General features: G+C 49.5%; 8 protein-coding genes and 1 non-coding gene across 9 annotated transcripts; 6 read left to right on the plus strand and 3 right to left on the minus strand.

The window, feature by feature from the left end:
* Positions 1–428: 428 nt before the first annotated feature.
* CLUP02_09440 (uncharacterized protein) lies at positions 429–716 on the plus strand (the record flags this gene model as incomplete). Its single annotated transcript, XM_049288418.1, has 1 exon — positions 429–716. One exon carries the CDS (start codon positions 429–431, stop codon positions 714–716), a length of 288 nt encoding a protein of 95 aa, XP_049145562.1.
* Positions 717–2,824: 2,108 nt separating this feature from the next.
* CLUP02_09441 (uncharacterized protein) lies at positions 2,825–4,649 on the plus strand (the record flags this gene model as incomplete). The annotated part of the gene is made up of 2 exons (XM_049288419.1): positions 2,825–2,950; positions 3,015–4,649. Coding segments are annotated over 2 exons (1,761 nt in total), but the record flags the coding sequence as incomplete, so codon positions are not given.
* Positions 4,650–4,807: 158 nt separating this feature from the next.
* On the minus strand, positions 4,808–5,542 carry CLUP02_09442 (glycosyl hydrolase; the record flags this gene model as incomplete). Its single annotated transcript, XM_049288420.1, has 1 exon — positions 4,808–5,542. One exon carries the CDS (start codon positions 5,540–5,542, stop codon positions 4,808–4,810), a length of 735 nt encoding a protein of 244 aa, XP_049145564.1.
* A 131-nt stretch (positions 5,543–5,673) lies between these two features.
* CLUP02_tRNA150 lies at positions 5,674–5,763 on the plus strand. Its single transcript has one exon. It is a non-coding gene; the product is annotated as a tRNA-Val (tRNA).
* A 436-nt stretch (positions 5,764–6,199) lies between these two features.
* CLUP02_09443 (zinc carboxypeptidase) lies at positions 6,200–7,546 on the minus strand (the record flags this gene model as incomplete). Its single annotated transcript, XM_049288421.1, has 1 exon — positions 6,200–7,546. The coding sequence occupies one exon, from the start codon at positions 7,544–7,546 to the stop codon at positions 6,200–6,202; it is 1,347 nt and encodes a 448-aa protein (XP_049145565.1).
* A 2,618-nt stretch (positions 7,547–10,164) lies between these two features.
* CLUP02_09444 (uncharacterized protein) lies at positions 10,165–12,288 on the plus strand (the record flags this gene model as incomplete). The annotated part of the gene is made up of 9 exons (XM_049288422.1): positions 10,165–10,173; positions 10,260–10,345; positions 10,424–10,544; positions 10,643–11,047; positions 11,109–11,163; positions 11,230–11,729; positions 11,810–11,885; positions 12,009–12,216; positions 12,270–12,288. 9 exons carry the CDS (start codon positions 10,165–10,167, stop codon positions 12,286–12,288), a joined length of 1,479 nt encoding a protein of 492 aa, XP_049145566.1.
* Positions 12,289–13,499: 1,211 nt separating this feature from the next.
* Positions 13,500–14,435, minus strand: CLUP02_09445 (major facilitator superfamily transporter; the record flags this gene model as incomplete). Its single annotated transcript, XM_049288423.1, has 2 exons — positions 13,500–13,911; positions 14,125–14,435. 2 exons carry the CDS (start codon positions 14,433–14,435, stop codon positions 13,500–13,502), a joined length of 723 nt encoding a protein of 240 aa, XP_049145567.1.
* Positions 14,436–15,328: 893 nt separating this feature from the next.
* Positions 15,329–16,549, plus strand: CLUP02_09446 (diaminopropionate ammonia-lyase; the record flags this gene model as incomplete). The annotated part of the gene is made up of 1 exon (XM_049288424.1): positions 15,329–16,549. The coding sequence occupies one exon, from the start codon at positions 15,329–15,331 to the stop codon at positions 16,547–16,549; it is 1,221 nt and encodes a 406-aa protein (XP_049145568.1).
* Positions 16,550–17,057: 508 nt separating this feature from the next.
* CLUP02_09447 (glutamate carboxypeptidase II) lies at positions 17,058–17,975 on the plus strand (the record flags this gene model as incomplete). The annotated part of the gene is made up of 1 exon (XM_049288425.1): positions 17,058–17,975. One exon carries the CDS (start codon positions 17,058–17,060, stop codon positions 17,973–17,975), a length of 918 nt encoding a protein of 305 aa, XP_049145569.1.
* Between the last annotated feature and the right edge of the window lie 1,616 nt (positions 17,976–19,591).

Consider the following 19,591-nt stretch of genomic DNA (forward strand, 5'->3'; position numbering starts at 1 on the left):
TCCGTCAACTATTTCATCGAGCCTGCTGCAATCGACTACATACCTACGGATACCTACCTGCACAGTAAGGTAGCCGATCTCAGAAGCCTCCCCGGAGCGCCCCAGGAATAATGTCAACGGATTATAACCGTCCAAGCCGCCCTTCTTGATTCCTGCCTCAAGCCTGGGTCGATGCCAGTCGAGACCAAGCCGTTGGGCCAATGATATCTACAAAAAACGCCTTTGCCGTTTCCCGACATGTTTGGTTTCTCCATACCTTTCTCCAGAGCCCACATCTCCGTCCCTCGTGGGCCGGCACCACTCCTCACAGTCTCACACACTTGCCGTTACAATTGGGGTCTCTTCCGGTCTTTGATGGGCTGCCGCGTTGACCACATTTTCGGCATCATGTCGCGGGACACGTCGATTCAACACCACTCATACAAATAATGCGCTATCTACGTATATCCCGCGCTCTTCCGTCAAAAGTGCTGGCCAACCCTAGCGCTGGCTTTTCTTTCGCGCCGCTTGTTGCGTCCGTCCAATCATCCGCCCCGCTTGTCGCTCCTCTCCCCTACCGGTTTGAGACCAGTGACCTGCCAGCCAGTCAGTCTCAAGATGTCCCGCTATCCACACCATCAGTGAGCTGGGATCCAGGAACACGACCAAGATCTCATCCACACACCGTGCCACCACCCACACGGAGTAAAGGCTGTGCTAAATCGAGACGGGCGTGACGGGGTCGTTGGGGACTGGGTGGGACCACACCAGTCTCCTGTTCCTCCCTTGGAGATCCACTGTTTTCTGCAGCGCTACGATGAGGGTCCAACTGGCAAACAAGCGGACACATCAGAGGTCTTGTCCGGGTTCAGCTTCCTCTTTTTCCCTGGCTTCCGCTTTCGCCGTGTCCGTATTTTGTCCAACATAGTCAAAAGATCACAAGTGACGGTGGCTTAGGACACGCTAGATGGAAGTTTGGAATCGACAGACTACCTAGACAATTCCTGAGCTTCCTAGGTCAAGCTGGAGAGGGCTTGACATTGGCTCACCATTGCGACTGAAATTCAGCGTTAGGCAGTACGCATTGCGGCAGGAACTTGAAAAGCCAGCTCTCGCCTCCGATATTATCCGCTTCACACTCACTCAACAGTTTTTCAAAGCTCTCTAGGTACCATTTGTAGTGCCTTGTGTCACTCTCGGAAGGTTGACGCTGGCCTCACATTAAACTACCTTCCTTACTCGATATGACTTGATACACAGGAGGGAGTGGCACCGTTCGACTCATCCATACGAATATTGCAAATGGCAGATGGCAGATGGCCATTGATTGCTTGAGGATAACTCGACCTCGTGTGATCGACTCGAGTAGCCCACGCAGCGAGCAACATGCGCAAGTATCCCTACCTACCCTCGACACGTCGCAGTCTGCCCGGCAGATGTGCATCATAAAGTTACCACGGCCTTCAAGTGCAAGCCGAACCCCACACTCTGCCCATTGGTCATCCCCCCCGCGGATGCGGCTCTGTGGTCTCACGAATGAAAGGACAACGCTCTCAAGATGAAATCGATGACAGCAAATGCATGGCCCTGACAAGCTGCCCTTCTTCTTCTACTCTTGGCGCTTGTGTCGCCGCATTGGATCATTCGGCCGTGCTCAGCGTTGTTGCCTCGCCTCATGTGAAGGATTGGGCTGACACCATCCAAGACGCCGTTTCCATGTTGCTTCAAACCGCCTACGCCGACCATCTGTCCACGTCTTCCTTTGATTTACACCGGGCCTTATCCAAACTTTGTTCTCGCCCTAGATCACTTGACACGAGCTGGACAGCTGTTCACGGGGGATGATCCCGGGCTGTCCCGGTTGTCGTACCTACTGTGTAGAGGAAATTGCCAACCACCCAAGCCATGTGCATTATGCGTTTTGACGAATCAGTCTCTGACAGTGTTTCTGACCCCGACGACTGGATGTCTTTCAATCTCATTGCCGATGAAGCTCAATACATTGACGGACGGCAGTGGTCGAACAGCATCACTAGCCTACTAACAATCCACAACCACATGCATGAACTATCCCGATCCGATACCAGATGCCTCGGTGTCGAAGCATGTAGATATTCGAGATAGCCTACTGCCCAACTGTTGCTTCATTGTCTTTCGTTGATCGACTTCGAGACCACGTCGATTGTATGGGAAATGAGATGCTTTCTCCGTTTTAACCTGGCCGTTCTGATGGCGACCGTTTCAGTCCCGTCACCAATCGTTCCCAGGTGATAGATCCCTGGGCTCGCCGTCGACTGGAACTCTGGGGGTGCTTTATCTCATGCATTGCCGCTTAGCGGATCGTCTGTCTGGGACATGTCGCTCTCTGTGCTCGTATTAGCGCTGCAGATCCCTCCACTCGCAACTTTCAAGCAGTGCCAACGTAATTCCCAGCCTGACCTTACCATCGGCGCCCGGCCTCTGTCACCGACGGGACACCAAACAATGCAGCAACATGGGGCGCCCGTCTGTCTGCCAGCAGGCACTGGGCAGTGACCCAGTGCCAGCGCCAAAGCCAGTACAGTCTCACCGTCTCAGTCATCACGCACTGGGAGAGTCGCTGCATCGCTGAAGTTTCCCGCGACTGCGCCTCAATCTTTCGACAATTTCGGTCCACTGCTGCTGGGATCAGGCCGGCGGTCCGGCAGAGACTCCCATGCCTAACCCTTCTCCACGCCATTCCATCTGCCCTGCGCTGATGTTTGGAAACTCACGAGTGGCATTAACGATTCCCCAATGACGAGGCCACGGAGGCCCATGCCATTTTGACCTCAGCTCAGGCGTATCGCAGCACTCACATCTTAGCGCGTCTACCATCCCAAACACGCCACTGACAGCCGCGTCTTTCACTAGCTACACCGTATACGTTTGCTACGAGCCTGTGAAGCCTGCGGCGACAAGATACCTACAACAAAGAGGCGGCAGCACTGTGGTAACTCTTAGTGACGAAGGGATCCTCCTCCACTGTAGTGGCATGACGACATTTTGGCCTTCAGTCCAGTTGCCTCTATCATCAGTCATCCATCCAACGTCGTATGGGATTCGAGAGCTCGGAAGTTAGAACCTGCACCCCTGATGCTCACAAACCCCAACCTTCAGCCTCACTGCCAATCACCAAGCCGGAAATGACATCACACTCTTTCCCCTCGGCCTTTCTCGACCATTGGATTCACTCTCTGAAATCGAGTCGTGGGGAGCAGCTCAACGACTTCCCAAACTACCACGTTTCTCATCCCGAGAGCTTGGTGACAACATGTAGCCCCAAGTCTCTCACCGTCGGCAACGGCGTCAGCATCTACAGAAACGCTCTTCTCCCGGCTATACTTGTTGCGAATCACGAGGTCATTTTGGTTACGTGCTTCTGGGCTCCGTCCGATACCTTGAGTGCCATCAAAGAAACCCTGGAACTCCTTGCCGAGCGACGCAGAGAAGCCATCGAAACGACCGGCCAAGATGCCGTCACCCCATTACGCGTCCGCATCTGTTTTTCGTCGCGCAGCTTCTTCCAGAAGATATTCCATCCGTGGTCGCGAGACGGATACGCGTACCCAACCTCAGCGTGGCCAAAGCTCGGATTGCCCCCAGACAGCATCCTCAGGGCCGCCCGCATCGATCTCACCGTCAAGAGCCTATTTTTCTTGCCCTTCAGCGTCATGCATCCAAAGTTTGTCATTGTCGACCGCCAGCGCGCTTGGATGCCCAGCTGTAACGTGAGCTGGGAGACGTGGTTCGAAGGCTGTATTGGGTTCGAGGGTGCAGCCGTTGCTCAACTCGTCAAATTCTACACCAATGTCTGGGAGCCCGCCGCTGGCGCGCGAGAGATCCCCGACGACCAAGATGACGGTGGTCGTGAGGCGAACCAGGGGCTCGGTCAAGTCGATCAAGACACTGGCCGAACTGTTCCATCTCGCGGTCCACCTTCGGACGACGAGACCGCGTATCGACGGCTTAGCCTCGCAAGTCTCCCGCCCTGTCCGACTCTGATCTTACCCTCATCTCATCACTGGTACCCGGCCTTCCGCTTCGTTCCTGTTTGGCGGCGCACTACCGCTCCTACCACACCTCTCAATGCGGCTCTGCTTTCTTTGTTCGCTTGTGCCCGAACCGACATTGATATCGTGACGCCGAACCTGACTTGCCGAGCAGTCGTCGATGCACTCCTCGACGCACTTCGTCGCGGTGTCAGCGTCCGCATCAAAACAAGCAAGAACATGATGTTAATCGAACAACTCGTCACGGCTTGCACCACGACGGAATGGACCCTCAATTCGCTCGTCAAGCGATACGCCCAAGCCTGCGCAGAGTGGAGCCGGAAACGATCGGTAGACGCCGAGTCGCATTTGCAACGGCCAGGCCGCCTCGACATCTACTATTACCGCCCGAACCTGCAGGCGACGGCGGTGCGGGATCCAGAGGAGCCTGTCGTGTCGCACTTGAAGATGACGCTCGTTGACAAGGAGTTCCTCTTGCTGGGCTCAGGCAACCTGGACCGGGCCAGTTGGTACACGAGTCAGGAACTGGGCATCCTGCTTCATATACCAGACTTTCAGTCTGACATATGGTCGGAATCTCTCGAGTCCAGGATCGAGGTCCGATTTAGCGGCGAGCCCGGCGACGGGACGATGGGCTAGTCAGTCGCGTGTTTGCATACAATGTGTGTGCCTCTAATTCTGCCTCGTCTTTAGAATCCTACTTTAGATACCCGCGCCCTGTAATGTTTACTGATTCGTGATCAACAGTGCCAAGCGTGTCTCCTCCGTCTCACTAGTAGGGCATCATACGGTGGGGATCAATCGTCTTCATGACGAGCAGTCCAGAGAATGGCCCTGAGAATCTGTCCAACGAACCATTCGTCCTCGTACGCCTCTTCATAGTGGCCTAGGGCCGTATAGAACGATCTTCCACCTTCGAACTCTTGACACCATACGAGCGGGTGATCGTCCCCCATGGAACCGCCATTGAAGCTTGTCGGATCGCCCCGAGCTAGGATGTGGAGGTTATCGTTGTCCCTAGGATGCGACAGAAAGTTATACCACTCGTCCGTCCACTGTTTCCGAACATCGTCGCACGCCTCCGCCGGATGGTTTCCGCGTCCACGGCGCATTATGAAATGCCCCCGATCTTCAATGACACAGGTGCCCTCCTCGGGCGGCGGATGCTGGTCAAAATGCGCGCCGACCAGCTTGCCATACCACTCATCCTCCCTCAATCCCGAGGCGGCGGCGTGCACCCCCACGAATCCGCCGCCCGAGTTCACGTGGCCTTTCAAAGCTGAGAGTTGTTCAACATTGAGGAACGTTCCCGTGCAGTGAAGGAACACGACAGTCGCGTACGTTGCTAGGGATCGAGGATTGATAGAGGTCTCGGCGTCCTCGCTGCGATCGACGGTGAAGAGTCCCGTGCGCTCGCCCAGGGCCTTCACGGCAGAGACAGCAGCTGAGATGCAATCATGTCGATAGCCAGAGGTCTTGCTGAAAGCCAGAACGCGGAAAGGCTGTCTTGTCGGCTTCGAGTTGGGCGTCATTGCTAATTGAGGTGACTGGTGTCGTCAGAGGAGGATCGTGATGATGGTGGGGTGTGGTTTGGCGGGGTTAGTGGGGTCTTTTCTGGCTGACGCTCCTTAGCCCTCAACATCTTCGACAATTCTCAATCACCGGCTGTGTGTTCTAGTGGTCATGATTTCTCGTTCACATCTATGTGCACAAGATCCCGAGAAGGTCGCAGGTTCGAGCCCTGCCGCGGTCATAGCAACTGTTCTTTTGATTTTTGCCCCTGATAAATGCTAAACTCACCTCAAATTGCCTCAAATGGAGTCTTTCTCGGTATTCTAGCCAGAATCGAAGGTTAGGTGCCTGAATCGTCGATGCGGTCAAGGGCAGAGTAAGTGTCCGATATCAGTAGACTAGAATTATGAGAAATGCGAGGTCGAGAGATTCTTCGGCATTTAACCGACACACAGGGATTCGACAAGATTTACTTATTATTTTGTAGAGGCTCATTTTCAGGACGTTTGTGTATTTCTAATCAACAAACTCGTCATCCTGACAAATGTCTCGGAATGTGCTCCGGGACTCTGTCCGTCTCCGGATGATGGTCAACATCTTGTCCACCATAGAGTCAAAGTGGGAGTCCACGCCGCTAATTTCCCACTCCCTCTTACATTTCCGCAAAGCCGGTGTACTCATGCTGCGCAGGAAGCCGGTTCGCCAACGCCAAGATCAGCCGCGGCGAGCAGGTACTCCATGAAGCCAGCATTTGTCTCTAGCAGGTTCAAGTTGTACTGGCTGGGCGTTGGGTAGAAGGGGCAGTCCACCTCATCATTACCAAAGCCAAATTCAACCACGAATCCGTGCATCTTACCGAGCGAGGGGTCCGTCAAGTGACGCGAGTAGGCGTAGTCATCACTTGAACCCGAAGTTGGGTACAGGTATGAGCTCTGCTCAACCTGGTAGTGGCGGCCGGTGGCGGCGTCCATGGCGTTACCCATTCGCATTGCAGCGAAGACCTTCTCCGACCAGTCGTTGCTGGGGATGTACTCGCCGTAGACGCCATTGTTGGACGGCGTATCCGGCATCAGACCGCGGACGGCATCGTACGACTCGTTCATGAAGTTCATATACGGCTGGCGCAACTGGTTCTCGTCGCTGCCCCAGTTGTACAGGACAACGCCGATGTAGCTATGGATGTCGAGGAACCACTTGACGTTTTTGTGCTGGTCCATCACCCACTTGATGCTTTTTGACTCGGGTTCCGAGAACGCCGCAGCGCCGTGGTAAGTCTGTTCAGTCGGGTCTTCCGAAGCGACGTTGGGCCCGACGCTGGGCGCGAAACTCTTGGGGAAGTCAAAGAGAAAGTCGAAATTGCGGTTCAGGTCGATGCCAATGGCTTCCGGATTGCCCCCCGAGGCGGCCGGGTTGCGATTCTTACGCCAGCAGCTGTGTGTGGCTTGGTCATATGCCACGCCGTCAGGGTTGCTCAACGGCGTGAAGACAATACCGGTTGACAGGGCACGCTTTACGTCGTCATTGGTGTACACCCGACCGCCATACGTCAAGTCTTCGCCGTGCTTGTTCGCGTATAGGAGGTCGGAGATGAAGTAAATGATGTTATCCGATGAGCCGCGCTCGCGGGCATGAATGGCGGCGTTGAAGTACACGTGGTGCGCATCGCTGCAGTTTCCGTCTTCGCCACCGATCTTGGCACCGAAGAAAGAGGCATTCTCATACGTCTTGTACGGCGACTCAAAGTACTCAAGGTCATACTCCTGGACGAGGCCCTTGACGGCGCTCTTGATCTCGTTGACGTTGAGGAGGGAGGTGAGATTCGTGCCGGCGGGCTGGGTGCCGAGACCACGGGGGACTTTCTTGCCGCCGTCAAAGCGGTCGCCTGTGCCGATGGCGATACCCGTGTTGTTGGGGCTCGCGTTTTGGCGGCGGGCAATGCGGCCGCCGGAGGCTTCTCCGGGGAGAAGACAGGCTTCACCCAGAAGGGCGAGCGATAGGAGAGCGCAGGCCTGTGTGGTCTTCATGATGATGTCGTTCAACACGAGCAAGCGGGCTCTAGGTGAAGGATGGCCGTCGATGAGGAGCAGAGGAAGGCCAAGAACGTCGGGTTGCGTCGTCCATGAGGGTGATTGGCACTGGCATCATATATGACAGAAGTGCCAAGGGGTCATTCTCATTCTCGTTTGCCCTGCTTCGCCCGAACCATGCTGTAAGCATACGGCTGCTGCACAATGATGACCGCGAAGACGTTGGTCACTGGGGTCCTGGGGTTGGACTTGGCATCCCCGCCTCGTGGCCTGCAGCCTGCAGCTTGCTTCATGGTGGTCCTCTCTCTCCGTCGATGTCCTGCCTCCGCTTCGTATCCAGGAGCAGGCGCGAGCGCACTCGCTCGACAGGTTGGGAGATAAGCTCATTGGAGCTTGACAAGTTGATGCCAGTCAGTACAAATTGAGGAATCTAAGAGTAAGCTGAACAGGGAAGCTGGCAATCAGAGAAGCCACTTACACTTAACTTCCTTGTGATGAAGGACCCATCGATCCAGTGCTGCAAAAACCATCTGCCTTCCACCCTCGACCATGGGCAGCAACAGTTCAAATCGCACCCTAGGATTGGTCAGTTCAGATTGGTCTGCGCAGATATTCTTTCTGCGCCGGTGGACTCATTAAGTGCCTTACAAATCTTGGCAAGGTCCTTTTGCAGAAGACCAAGACACGACTCAAGCAGAGAGCTTGTGCTTGGAGTCTTCGGCTCTTTGGAGATGGATGATTCGCTTGGTTCCCGCTCGTCTGTACGGATCAATCACACCGGTACAACCTTGAAAAGTGGATTGTGGATCCGGGACCCGGCTACTTAATATTTTTCGCTGATTCTTTGTATCCGTAGAAACGTTAGAGATCCTGGGTTCGGACAGAGCAGGGTCTTGACCTTTGAGTCCCGGGAGCGGAAGGGCCATCACTCGCGGGGGATTTTGGCCCGATCTAGCAGGTCAATGTAACCCCCGGAGATTAGCGGCTCAAGGCGGTCCGCCCTGGTGGTTAACCTGCCCAATCATATTTTGGCTTCGTTCCTCCAAATTCGAGAGGATGGGTTGCTTGGTCTGCCCGTGCTCGTGTCGGCCGCGGCAGCGATACGGGCACTGCCGTTTTCCCTCCGTACAAGTTATCTACCGCCCAATGGGAACGCGGCTATTGAACGTAGACTATGGAAAACATACACGCAGTTAGTTTGAGATGCCCTGCAAAGATTGTAAGGCTGTTGACCTGCCGCCTACAAGCCTTGATATGCGTCTGAGCATCATTGCATGAAAGTCTAAGAGCTGGTTCTGCACCTGGATTAATGGTCAATATCAATGGCAGCTTTCACTCGTCTAGCCGAACTATAAGCTCAACTTGCGGTGATGCTGTGAGTAAGCGATTTATGAGATGAGCCCTTCTGCTTTGCATTCCAAGGTATTATACTTGACATGCACTGATGAGAGGCAAAACCCCTGCAGCATCTTGAACTTCACGAGGCCGTTTTATCAACCATCAATGCTTTCCCGCCCATCCTTCAGTACGTGTCTCATCGGTATGAAGCATTATTATTCGCACTTAATTGAGATGCAGATTTTCCATACCGTCAACGCAATCGGGTGATTCTACTTTTCTCACAGGGCTACACTTGGTCGCCTATGTCTCCTTAGGCAGTGTCGAACATTTACTTCAGCAGCATGAGTCATGAGGAAAACAGTCACCCGTGCCACGGAGATGGCTGACTAGGGTTTTCGGTGGTCATAGCAAGTGCTATATGGCCACAACGCCCACGCATCATCTGATGCCAGCCTGCTCGGAATTATGAAGATCCAAGAAGTCACGGCCGCAGGCGAGCTCTGTTGTGTTTTCAGATGTCAAAGTCGCAGTCTGGGAGTCATCACTGGGAAAATTTGTGCATTGGAATTGGCCGGAATATAGCGTTATGATTACACGTTACATATGCTTTGTATATTTGGAGTTAAAGCCGATGTTGACGCCAAACACGAACGTGTCTCTCGGTGCTTCCTGTACCTCTGTACCTTCAGTTGCGGACGACTAAAAAGACCGTTGTCTTGCTCAACAGTTCCGTTCCCATGTCTTGGCTGGATATGGTTCAACTCGCTCCTGAAAGTCTGGCGGCGGCCTAGTTATCCACCTGCTTCAGCCTCAGTCTGGAACCTCGATGAGTAGCATCTTCATCCTTGCTGATATGTTAAAGGCTGCGGTGCAGCTTTCTAACAACTATTGAGGTTTTTAATGACTTACCGTTGTAGCAGTGCCACACGGATGGAACAGCATACCAATGATGATCTAAAACCTTGGTGGGATCCAGCAGTGTGCTGACGAACTTTGTACGGCCTGGGCTATAAAGGGCTGAGGCCATGGGCAGGTCGTGAATCTCATCTATCGAGGAGTCGGGCATGCTCAGGGTTACAATTTCACCTTTCAAAGCCTTGTTCACAAATTACTGAAGAATCTTAAGTGAAATGATGCGTCATATATGATACAAAAGTCGGTTTGTTACCCGTCGAATGCTAGCCCAGGATAAGACAAAACCCAGTCCTGTCTATATTATCTTGGCACATCCCGCTGGCATTAGAAGGGTAGACTGCCGTGTCATTTTACGAGAAATGTTCATGGTATCGCAACTGTCATAAAGGCAGTCGGGGGCCTATCCGAGTAGGGCGCTGGGCTTTTTGGTTTTGAAGTTAGACCTGCGGCAAAGCACCCCGTCCAGGCCGCGATATCCGACTCTACCGAGACGAATATTTTATTGGGCAAAACCTGTCGCGTGTTTCTTTCTTACTCAATGTAAGAGAAAACGCGACACGAGGGTTCAGACTTCCCTCCTCTCTTCGCAGATATTCAAACACCACGAAGCCGAACAAGATTCCAGTCCTCACGACTACTCAATGATGATCTCCCTCTCAATGCAGCCACTTTTCAACGCTCAACCGCTACTAAGGAGACCCGTCATCGCACCTCTGCTGCTGCGTCGATCATGGCTCAGGTGTTCTCGAGCCTTGACATGAAGATGCTTACGAAGGCGTTCGGGTCCTGATTTTAGCAAGATAAGTCAAGATAAACGTCTCTGTAACGGAGTCATAGGTCCTGGCGAGACACTGCGAGTTTGGGAATGAGGCGACAGCAATGATTTCCTCGTTCACGGCAACCGACACTACGAAAGTTTCGCCGAATCATATCTGCAAGATATTTGATAGGTACGCCGGGGCCCGCAACGCACGTCTCATCATGAGCAACATGATTCCAGACATGGCGTACCAGGCAGTGGTACCTTATTGCATTTGGCATCCTGATGTTGCTACCGAGGAGACCTATCGAAAGCTTTATTACCGCTACCCAGAGATGCGTTATCACATTGGACGAGCTTGCGCCGTCGCAGGATATGGGGAGCTATACAACGCATTAGATCTGCTACCGGATGTCTCTATTGCCGAGGAAGCTCGTGATAATGGCAAACTCGATATTTTTGAGCATATCATGAGCCAAGCTGTGAGATATGCTGTCATGAACAATTACCAACGATCTGTTGATCTGCAAAATCCACGACCAGGAGCTTATCTCAATGGGGATACCGCTGTTCGATTCTCCTTGGAAATTCATCGACCGTTGACATTTATCGGAGCCCCCACCCCCCCCCCCCCCCCCCCCCCCCGAGAGGAATCCCAACTTAGAAAAATGGCCCTCTCACTACTTCAATATTCAAGAGGACTCCAACATCAGCGGTTGTCCTTCGCCGGGGCCTTGTTTCTTCAAGTTACAAGGCGAGTACATCGCTCTGCTTCACACCCCACTCCCAGAAGATTTGTCTCCTATCAACAAGGACATTTTGATTCTCACGGCTGCCTGGGACGGCAATATTGAGCGTTATTTTCGCCTCAGACGGCCAATTGCAGTTCCGAATGGGATCACGGCCGTTGTTCGCGGTGCTTACCATCACACACCATTTGCGCGATGGCTCGAATCATGCGTTGACGAACTTTTCCCACGCCAGTATGAAAACAGACTTATCAGGCAGGCATACCATGCGCGGTTCATCATGAACGACGATCTATCCAGCATCGATAGCGAAATCGACGGCGAAATGCTTCCGGAGCTATTCTGGTGGCCTCACTCCCCACATTCGGACACCTTGCGCGAGCTGGCATGGCGCCGACCTGACCTAAAACACCAGGTCATACTCGCATGTATAGCTGGAGACTAAGGTACCAATATCTTTTTCTTGAGCTTTTTGACGGGATGACGCCAACATAGGAAGAGTGGGAAGCCGCACATCATTCTTACAGCGAGTTCTTCAAGGAGACGATTGAACTGCGGGCGAAAGAAGAGGGTCCTTAATTCCTTAAAAAAGCGAATGGAGCAAGGATTATCTATGCTCGACCAAGGAGCTCTATAGGGGTCATGATGAATTGGCACTGACCAAAGAGATCTTCAATGATCCTGATCAACAAAGCGAAGACTAGCATGGCTGGAGCATGCCTGAGAATAATCTGTTCAATTTTCAAATGCATTCTCAGATGGCCAAATAGCAACAAGGAGTATCCATCAAAGCGTATAGTGGTCTGTATTCAACGATGGAGGATTACGAAAGACGATCAGAACCACCTCCACAGCCTACCTATATTTCCGAAGTTCTTGGAACTTTCTCACGAGTTTGATGAGTAAGTGCATTGGCAGACTGTATTCATAGAAGAAATGAAACATCCCTGGACAGCGACAGTCATCTCTACTAAGCAGTGTGCCGAACCGTTGAAAGTCTTATATACACACTCTATCCAACTTCTACTTGGAAGTGATCGGGTTCCCTCAAATCTCCAAATTAACTAACTTAACATAAAGCTCGGTGAGTTCTGGCGGGGGATTACTTGCAAGAAAGAAATAAAAGAAGAGGAATCAGCGCAGGAATAGTCGGGGATCTCTAGATATTAGCCTTCGAATTCACAGTCCGTTATCTAAAGTTTGCAATCGCTCAGTTCGTCTCGCACAACTTGAACGACATCTAACCAACTACTCTCGCTCTAGACTAGATTAATATTTCCCAAATCCAGGTCATTCAAGCTCGCACCATGCCGGCGCAACAGTTCAGTTAAATCTCCACCCTCACCTTCGAAGCCTAAGAGGGGAGATAAAACTATCGACGCCTCCCTGTTTTTATGGCTAAAGTTACGAGCCGTGCCATCGAATCTCAGAGAACGTATCTAAAATCCAAATTCTCCAAGTCTATCTTGTCGTACATTCCAAGCCTCATCCCGTCAACCTTCTCGACTCCATCAATGTTACCATACTTGCTATCCCAGCGCCTATTTTACCAAGCCATGTACAATCGTAAGACGATCGCAATCAAAAGTACCGCGCAGAAACAAACCAAAACCACCGCAATAGCAAGAACGTACTTTAGGGCGTCTTGACTACGGAAAAAGAATAGACCAGCGATATTTCCAGCAGCGAAGACCATTAGGAGCATAGTATTAGTAAATACCCGCTTGGTATAGCCTACGACATTTTAACCAACAATAGTCAAGACAAATAGCCACTTATGAAAACAGGTTAATAAGAGGTTTTTCGCTTACAAGAGGGCTCAGTAACTCACTGTTACAGCATACGAGTTAATCAGCCAGTATACAACTACCCGCCCGTACTTATTTACCCCCGTATCCATAGTAGCATAGACAGCCGCGATTCCTGCAATCGCAGGCAGCAGAGGTATAATCATACCCCATGTTCAGAGATTTCCATACTTAATTAAAATGGTTCCCCAAACAATCATACTCCCTGCACTAACAACGGATAAAGGAAGGCCAATAAGCAGTGTTCGGAACGCGTCAAAGCCAAACCCTGAGATAACCAGGCTTCCGAATGATATAAGACCGCCATTAGGGAGTTAAGTAAAGAGAACAAATGCCAGTACCAGCCAAGTCTTCACATCGATTACTACATACCACATTTAGTAATGCTTCCATTCATACCCTTTAATGCCTGTCATGTTCTGCGCAACACGCTGTACGGCAATAACTTGCTCCTCGTATGTGAGAAACTTGGCCTTGTTAGGGGTTTCCGGCATAAAAATAATCCAGAGGACGCCTACCAAGATGCTGAGAATGCCCAAGACTAGGAAGATATACATCCAAGGCCTCAAGGCGGTGTTGGTAATATAACCCAGGCCGAAAGACAACAAGCTGCAAACAATGGAAAATGCCCCTTGCATAGCAGCCCACAGCATCGTACGCAAGACCTGTTCCTTTCGGGTGTACCAGATAGAAGTATACAGCAGAATGCCAGGAGTTACAACCGATTCAGCTACACCGAGGAGGAAGCGGACTACCATCAGTCCGGCAAAGTTTCGCAGGCCAAGATGGCTTTCCGATAGTCAGTTATACGACAATGAATGTTTGAGGAGGGCTGTATTCTCACGCAAGCATTAGCACACCCCAAATAATCACGGCAGAGCTGAGAATCCGGACTGTCTTATATCTCTGAAGCATATAGTTGGCAGGGTATTGCGCGGCAAGGTATCCGCTGCAGATAGTCAGTTTACTCTTGAATCCACAGATTTGGTCGTCATCACTAACAAGTAAAACATGGAGCTGGCCCATGAATATTCATCTCCCACCAGACCAAGGTCTTTGCGGAAGTCGAACAATACTGCCCATCCCATTGCAACTTTGTCGACATAGTTGAGGCCATACAGCAAGCACATCAACGCTAAAAGATGGCGATCAATCTTGCGCCTGACAGCATTGGCAATATCCTGCGGCACGGAATGCGCGATGCCTTCCTCAAAAATATCATAGCCTTCATCAGCGACTTGCCCTTTGAGAGCGACCTCATGGCCGCTGGCAGTGTCAGCCGCTGCCGGTGATGCTTCAATGTTGTCGCTCATTTTCCGGGACGAACCTTGAGAATGGAAAACAAGCTACGTGGTCTTTCTTTGCGATATCCGGCTCGGTGGTCTAATATCTCCGCTAGAATCACGCTTATCGAGAGCAGCATCGCCGTAATCATGGATAATCGTGCTGCATCCAAACATCTGAGAATGGTAGATGCACTGGCTCGGCCTCTAAAAGCCGACTTCGCTATCAATTGTGGCACCTTCGAGTAAGCTTGAATGAATGTCTCCACAACAAGTACATATAGGTAGCCACTGATGACCTATCAATCAATGGAAAAACATTTATCTTCTTTTCCCCTGCGGTGGACAATGTGCCGGTCAGCCGGACATTAGCTTTGAGTCTTGGAGTAGCTGATAAGATGTGGCTTCCTTTGCCGGCGGGCAACCGCTCCGATCTTGTTATCACGACGGCTCGGAAAACTTCTTGAGTGGTTTTGTATCGTGTCCCCGCCTTCGACAAGGACAAGATCTCCAAGACAAAGACAGTGGACCCGGCTTTCCGCTCAAAAGCTTAGCATGTAGGGGTTGTATCAACGTCCCCCACTTGCCTCGTTTCTATGTGGATCGCCGGGGAAGCCCGAGCGGCCGATAAGACTCCGACTATTTCGCACCATCCAAACTTGACCCATGGATCGGACAAGCACACCGACCTGCTTCCGAGTGATTCCCGGCGCCCATTCCAATTCTTCGGTCCTCAGTAAAGGATAAGTCCAGTAAGTCGACTTTGGGCAACATCCGAAACGTGGTCGCCACTCTTTGCGCTGCCGATCGCCATTGACTTTCTGTGTTAGATGCAACGCTTGCCGAGGCTCAGGGCCTATCAGTAAATCAGTCATCCGTCTTCAAGCGAATACAATTCGAAACCACAAACATATCGCCAGATCATGCAGGTCCCAGACATTGACCAGGCTCACTGCCTTGCCTTCTTGTCAAGGCTCATTCAAATCAAGAGCTACTCGCAGACCGATGGTGAGCTAGAGGCAACGGATTTCATGGCCGAGCAAATGAGAAAGATTGGACTGGAGTCGGCTATTTGCCCGTTCGACAACGGCCGCCGTCAAAATGCGATAGGGATCTGGAAGGGCCACCATTCAGTGTCAGCAGCGAGCAACAAAGTCCCCAAAACGCTACTCTTCAATGGACATCTAGACACAAATCCTGTCTCCGAAGGTTGGACGATCGATCCTTGGGAGGGAAAGATTGATAACGAGTTTATCTACGGCATTGGAGTCAGTAACATGAAATCTGGCTGTGCCGCGTACTTTTGCGCCGTTGAAGCGCTGCTTAAGGCTGGCTGGCGGCCCAGAGGCAATGTTGTCCTAACCTATGTGGTTGGTGAGCTTCAGGGAGGCGTTGGTACGATGGCCCTCATTGATCAAGGAAAGATCAATGCCGATTGTTTTGTTAACTGCGAACCGTCGGATATACAAGCAGTCACAATGCACGCGGAAGCTCTAGTCTTCGAGATTGAGATTGTTGGAGTCACTCGACACATGTCAGCCAAGGAGGAGGCATCCGATGCGATCCTGGCTGCATGTGAGCTGATTCCCCAGATGGCACGTATGAAATTCCGTGGAGCCAAGAGCAGTGAGCATGAAAAGTGCAACAGATGTTCAGTGGGCGTGGTTCATGGTGCCCTTGGGAAAGACTTGGTTGAATGGAGACCTGCCCAAGTAGCGGACGTATGCAAGCTTGCTGGAAGTGCGCGCTACGCTCCTGGCCAGACACAAGAAGGTGTCATGGCTGATATTCGCGAATTAGTGGACACTGTAGTTGGTAATTATGCTGGTATGTCGGCTACTGTCAAGCAGCGATTTGAGCCTACAATGCCGGCATTTGAGGTGCCAAGAGACTCACAGATAGTGAGAGCCCTAAACAAGGCCTATCGCCAGGTTCGCAACTACGAGCAGCCAACAGGGGTTCTTGCGCCGACTTGCTTCTATGGATCCGACGCTGGCCACTTGTTCAAAAATTTGGGGATGGAAGGTATTGTCTGTGGTCCTGGAGGGAAGTACAACACCCGGCCGGATGAGAAAGTAGACATTCCGGACTATCTTGACTGCATCAGAATGTTCATGCGTCTGATCGTCGATATCTGTGGTTGAAATTGAGTATATCAAATGACTACTACACTATTCTGATATTAGGCATCTTATGCAGTCTGTCTCTGGTCCTGCGTTATGCTGCAAGTGACCATCAGCGATCAGGATGCACCGTAGAAGATCAAGCCGTTTTTTGCAACACGAAGCTGAGTAGTGTCGTGGCAGCAATATAGGTTGCAGGAGCATATTTCACTTCAGGCACCTTCTCAGGGGATAACAAACCATCACCTCATCTCATCACATAAGATTTGGCTTCCACCCAAACTAGGAAGCCAGTGTTGTTCTTATCATTGTTGGGGTCTCCAAAACCCGGTATCCCCGCAATCGGTCGGGGACTGAACGATGGCACTAGTAGCGGATTGGCACAAAACCCCTACCAAATCTGCTTCGCTTTTGGTCAAAGTTAACATCCAGTCCAGCAACCGCGTTCATTGAGAAGACATTGACAGCCGCAGCAGCAACCTCAATCTAGCATTCCAACTCCCATACCATTAAGATACCAAGGTAGCTCATGGAGATCAAGGTACCACAACATGAAGCTGAGAAGCTCATGCTTCAATCGCCTGACACTACGAAACTTCGCCATTGGTCAAAATTGTATAGCGCAGAACCCCACCTAGCCGGGGACCTAGCCCACGCAGAACGCATACGGGATCTATGGATTTCGTACGGTATCCCGGCCGCATTGGAAGAATACCAGGTCCTGCAAAACTTTCCAAAGTCTCAAGCTCTGCATCTCCTTGCACCGGATGGACAGATAGGTTTCGAGGCATCCCTGACAGAGGACGAGGTGTCAGAGGATCCAACGTCGTCTCCTCGAAATGGTTTACCCGCCTTTCATGGCTTCAGCGCAAACGGCGAAATCTGCGCCGAATTGGTGTATGCGAACTTCGGCGAGTTGAAAGACTTTGAGCTGCTGAAGTCGCATGGAATCTCCGTGAAAGGCAAAATCGTCATATGCAAGTATGCCAAGGTCTTTAGAGGCCTCAAAGTTAGAGCAGCCGAACAGTACGGGGCAGCCGCTGTCATTCTGTATAACGACCCTCAAGAGGACGGCGAATACACTGTTGAGAATGGCTATGAGCCCTACCCTCATGGTCCAGCAAGGCATCCCAAAATAATTCAGCGAGGCAGCGTCGACTACTTCTCCGTGGCCGTGGGTGACCCCACGACACCCGGGTACCCCAGTTTGCCAGACACCGACCTTGAACGACAGGATCCTGGTCACGCAACCCCAAGGATACCATCTCTGCCAATCTCTTATGCGGATGCTATTCCTTTCCTTCAGGCATTGAACGGCCATGGACTTATACCTAGTCAGATAGCCGGTGAGCACAGCGACTGGAAAGGATGTCTTCCGGCAGTGGACTATTGTACTGGCCCTAGCCAAGCCAGAGTCTTTCTATCGAACCAAGGTGAGCAATTTTGATCTCAAGCTGTCCGGAAACCAGGCAGAATTTCTGACTATATTCCCAGGCACTTACAAATACGCCCCGATCTACAACGTTATCGGGACTATACGTGGGACTACTGAAGAGAGCATCGTTCTTAGTAATCACCATGATTCTTGGTACTGTGGAGCTATCGACCCAGTAAGTGGGACGGCGGCCATGAACGAGCAGCGCTTATACCCATTCAAATTAATCAAACAAATAAGTTAAACAAATAGTTAAATATAGGAATTTCAGCAAGTTAAATAATTAAATATCATAAGGCCTTATATTTAACGTATTTAATTAAATATAAGGTCGCTTAAAAAAAAGAAAATCCGGGGCCGGGCTAATTAAAAATCGATATTCCTAACTACACCCTATAAAAGTTTATAATTAAGAATATAAATACCTAGAGCGGGATTCGAACCCGCAACTCTTTATTTATAATTATAAGTTCGGTATTATACTACTTAACTAAATAAATTACTAATAATTACTATAAAAAAAAGCCTAAGTATTATAAAGCCCTAAATTTAGTATTTTATTATATTTAAGAATTTAAAAAACCTCTAGTACCCCCTTTTTTTAATATTAATAAAACTAACGAAGTTACGTATTACTATTTCTAACCTTTTACGACTATTATAATTATTATTAATATTAATTAAATTATATATTAATCGATTTACTATATCGTAATTAATTAATTAATAATAAGTTATATAATCTTCGGTACGTAGCTACTATTTCGGTTACTTTATAGCTATAGACCCTAACTAACGCTAGCTTCGTATTATTAACTAATTTTAATAATCGTAATAACCTCCTCGCCCTTTTAAAAATAATTTAAAAAAAGAGGACTTTTATTAATAATAATTTAATATTATAAAAGGGTATAAGGCTAAGGAAATCGTAAATCTACTTAAAGGGGGTCTTTATTTAAAAGATTTATAATAAAAATATTCGAGGCGAAGTCTTTTAGTTTTATTATTATTATAATAAAATAAGTATCGTTACTTATTTTAAAATAGTAATTACGAGCTTAGTAACGGCTTATTTAAAGTTAAAATACTAAGTAATAAATCTAAGCTTTAGTAAGTCGTTATATTTATTAAAATCCTCTAAGTACGACTTTATGCTAAAAAGATAAAAACTTATTTTTAATATTATTATAAAGGGCTAAGTAATAAGAATTAAGGAATTAGTAATTAGGTATATTATTAATAATAATAGCCTATTTATAACTTTTTATAATCCTTACCTCCGGGCCTTCTTTTATTAATTAAATTATAATATTACTAATAAACTCTTATTATTATATAAAAATATAAAAAAAGAGCTAAGTAGGATCTTCGCTAAGAAAAAAATATAATTAAGGTAAAGATCCGGAGGTTAATAATAAAAGTCTACTTATTATTTAATTTATAGACCTTACTAATACGGAATACTATTATTACCGTTTTTATTTACTTTTTAAACTATACTAAGTAATAAATATAATACCTTATTATTTTATAATAATAATATAGTACTTATAATAGGGCTAATATTACTTAGATTATAAAATCGATAATAAATAACTAGGAATTAGGTAACTAAGTCGGAGTAGTTA

This window comes from Colletotrichum lupini, chromosome 5 (assembly GCF_023278565.1).
Source record: "Colletotrichum lupini chromosome 5, complete sequence".
NCBI classification, from domain to species: domain Eukaryota; kingdom Fungi; phylum Ascomycota; class Sordariomycetes; order Glomerellales; family Glomerellaceae; genus Colletotrichum; species Colletotrichum lupini.